The following is a 2537-nucleotide window of genomic DNA, read 5'->3' as shown; positions in this document are numbered from 1 at the left end:
CTCCGGGTGTCCTAGATAGCAGCTCTCTGCTCCACACCGAGGGCTGTGGTAGCTCGGTGGTCTGTGGTTGCGTCAGGAAGGGCATCCGGCGTAAAAACAACTGCCAAGTCTTCGATCGACAGTTCGCTGTGGCGACCCCTGAAGAAGGGAAAAGCCGAAATAAGAAAAAAATTTTAAAAAATTAAAAATATCTACTGATGGTTAACACTGTTAATTGACACAGAGAAGGTGATCTATATATAATAAATAAGTATTATTAAAATACAGTTTTAATAATAATAATAATGAATTTAATTTTTTTACACACTTTTCATTAACAAAAATCTCAAAGTGCTACAAAGTGCAACTAAAATCAATGATAAAATCATGTGGAGGCAGAATAGGCTTGCTTAAAAAGAAAAGTCTTTAAGCTTTTTTTTTAAGTCAACCAATGATTGTGGAGCTCTCAGATAGTCAGGGAGGGAGTTCCAGAGGCGGGGGGCAGCCACACAGAATGCCCGAACTCCCATGGTCCTTAATTGAGTTCATGGAAGGAGAAGGAGATGACTGTTCTGTGATCGTAGGGACGGGGTGGATGAATATGGAGCAAGAAGGTGCTTCAGATGATCTGGTGAATTTCTGTTTAAACATTGATGGGTAATGAGAGCAATGTTGTACTGAATTCTGTAGGTGACAGGAAGCCAATGGAGGTTATGGAGTATGGGTGTAATATGTTCAAATTTACGAGCTCTCAATAAAATCCTGGCTGCACTGTTTTGAATATATTGAAGCTTCTGAAGGTTTTTGCCGGGTATTCCAGTAAACAGGGAGTTGCAGTAGTTGAGCCTGGAGGAGACAAAGTTTTGTGTTCACAGTAGTTTTATGCTATTCATCAAAATAATGGTCTCATTAAAAAATTCAAGTTAGGAAAAGTTGAGAAATTTCAGTAATGAGCAGTGTGTGAAAGCATACATTTCAAAACATCTGGATTAGATTATAATTCCTGGTATAATAACGACTTGGTGTCACAGACTTCTGTCTCATCTCAGATCAGTCAGAAGAGTCTGGTGGCACTCCTCGAGCTGTCTGTGTGATTGACAGATCCACTGACTCGTGTGACAAGTATTTGGTTAGATCACATTCGATCTTGGAGCAAAACTAAAGAGCTAAACCTCTGACAGGCAGGATAAATGATATGGCTGCTCTGAACTGCTGCGTTTAGATACAGAAGATTTCCCTCAAATCAGAAACGTTATTAACGTTTAAAAAGTGATGTCTCCACTGCAGTATTCCAGTTGTGCTGCTCAGTGCTTATAAAACCACAAACTCTATTACAAGTTTTTATCTAGGTGGGCCCTGCAGGCTGAATTAATTTCCTTCCAACTACCTGCCTGTACCTGCCTTAGGCATGAAGAAGTAAAATGGCACAGCAGCAGCCATATTTGCTCTGTCCACTCACATCCGAGCTCTCATCTAACACGACCCAGACGGCCCTGAGTCAGCGACGAGCGGCAGAGCCATCGAGTGCCTGCAGGGTTTAAGATAACGTGGGAAGTCCAGATTATTAAACGCATCTCAGCGTGGACAGGTAAGGCAATTTGATTTAAAAGCATGAACTTTCATATCCCTCATGATTCATTTATCAACTCTGCAGTTTGCACAGGCAGCATTTACTGTCATGGTTTGAGTTTTATCTTCTCAGACCTAAAAGACACACTTAAGCATTTTAGATTCGGAGGGGGATTTTAGAAGAGTCTGATTTTATGTCTGTGGAGAGAGTTATTGTGCACGCCATCCTTTGTTTGCTCTTTTAGCCGTCAGGTGGAGCGAGAGCTCCACACCTGGTTTGTTACCTGAGGCTTCAGGTGCACTTTGTATTCCCCTCCCCCTTATCCTTTCCATTCAGGGATGTGTGGGTGTATGAAAAAAGCAGGAATGGGCGTGGGTTAAAGTTGTCCTGGCTACCTAAGGGTGTGTCCTGAGCAGGTACACAGAGAGAGGAGGGCACAGAGAGTGACCCATTAAGAGACAAAATAAAAGAAAGGAGCTGGGAAGGCAGCTCAGTGGCTCCCAGGGGACACTTCCTCGTTACCTGCTCGGGTGGAGCCACGGTGAGCAGAGCTGGGAGCGGCTGGTTTCCTGTGGTGCTGGGTAACGTTTGAATGGTGTGCGCCCTGTAACAGACGTAAATCTGCGTGTTTCCTTTTATTCTTTTTTTTTTACTTGCTATGAGAGCTCTCACCACGTTTGACAGTGGAGTCAAACGGAGCTTGTGCCGAGGAGGACATGAGGTCCGAGAAGGAGGAGGGGAAGGCCGGTGAGTTACTGACAGACAGAGGTGAAAGGCTTCTTGTGTGAGCTGGATTTCAATGGGGAGAAGCGAGATTATATCTCAAGTGAATGACTGTCTACATTATGCAACAGGAATTTTTAACCTCCTTATGTTAATCGGGATTACTTAAGTCACAGTGTTCAGTCAATAAATTATCTTTAAGAGTCATACTGAGGGTATATGTATGTATGTATGTATGTATGTATGTATGTATGTATGTATGTAT

General features: G+C 42.8%; 1 protein-coding gene across 1 annotated transcript in view; it reads left to right on the top strand.

Annotated features, from left to right (window-relative positions):
- The first annotated feature begins 2034 nt into the window (after nt 1-2034).
- LOC119411810 (kazrin) overlaps nt 2035-2537 on the top strand; it is a 33073-nt gene continuing 32570 nt past the window's right edge. Inside the window, exon 1 of the mRNA XM_037678740.1 lies at nt 2035-2296. Within this exon, the coding sequence (XP_037534668.1) occupies nt 2266-2296 (31 nt within the window). The 5' untranslated portion in view covers nt 2035-2265. The remainder of the gene's footprint in view (nt 2297-2537) is intronic.

The sequence above is a fragment of the Nematolebias whitei genome, chromosome 7 (assembly GCF_014905685.2).
Source record: "Nematolebias whitei isolate Nwh7 chromosome 7, NemWhi1, whole genome shotgun sequence".
Taxonomy (NCBI): Eukaryota; Metazoa; Chordata; class Actinopteri; order Cyprinodontiformes; family Rivulidae; genus Nematolebias; species Nematolebias whitei.
Note: the sequence above shows the minus strand (reverse complement) of the source record. Positions and strands in the feature narration are given on the sequence as shown.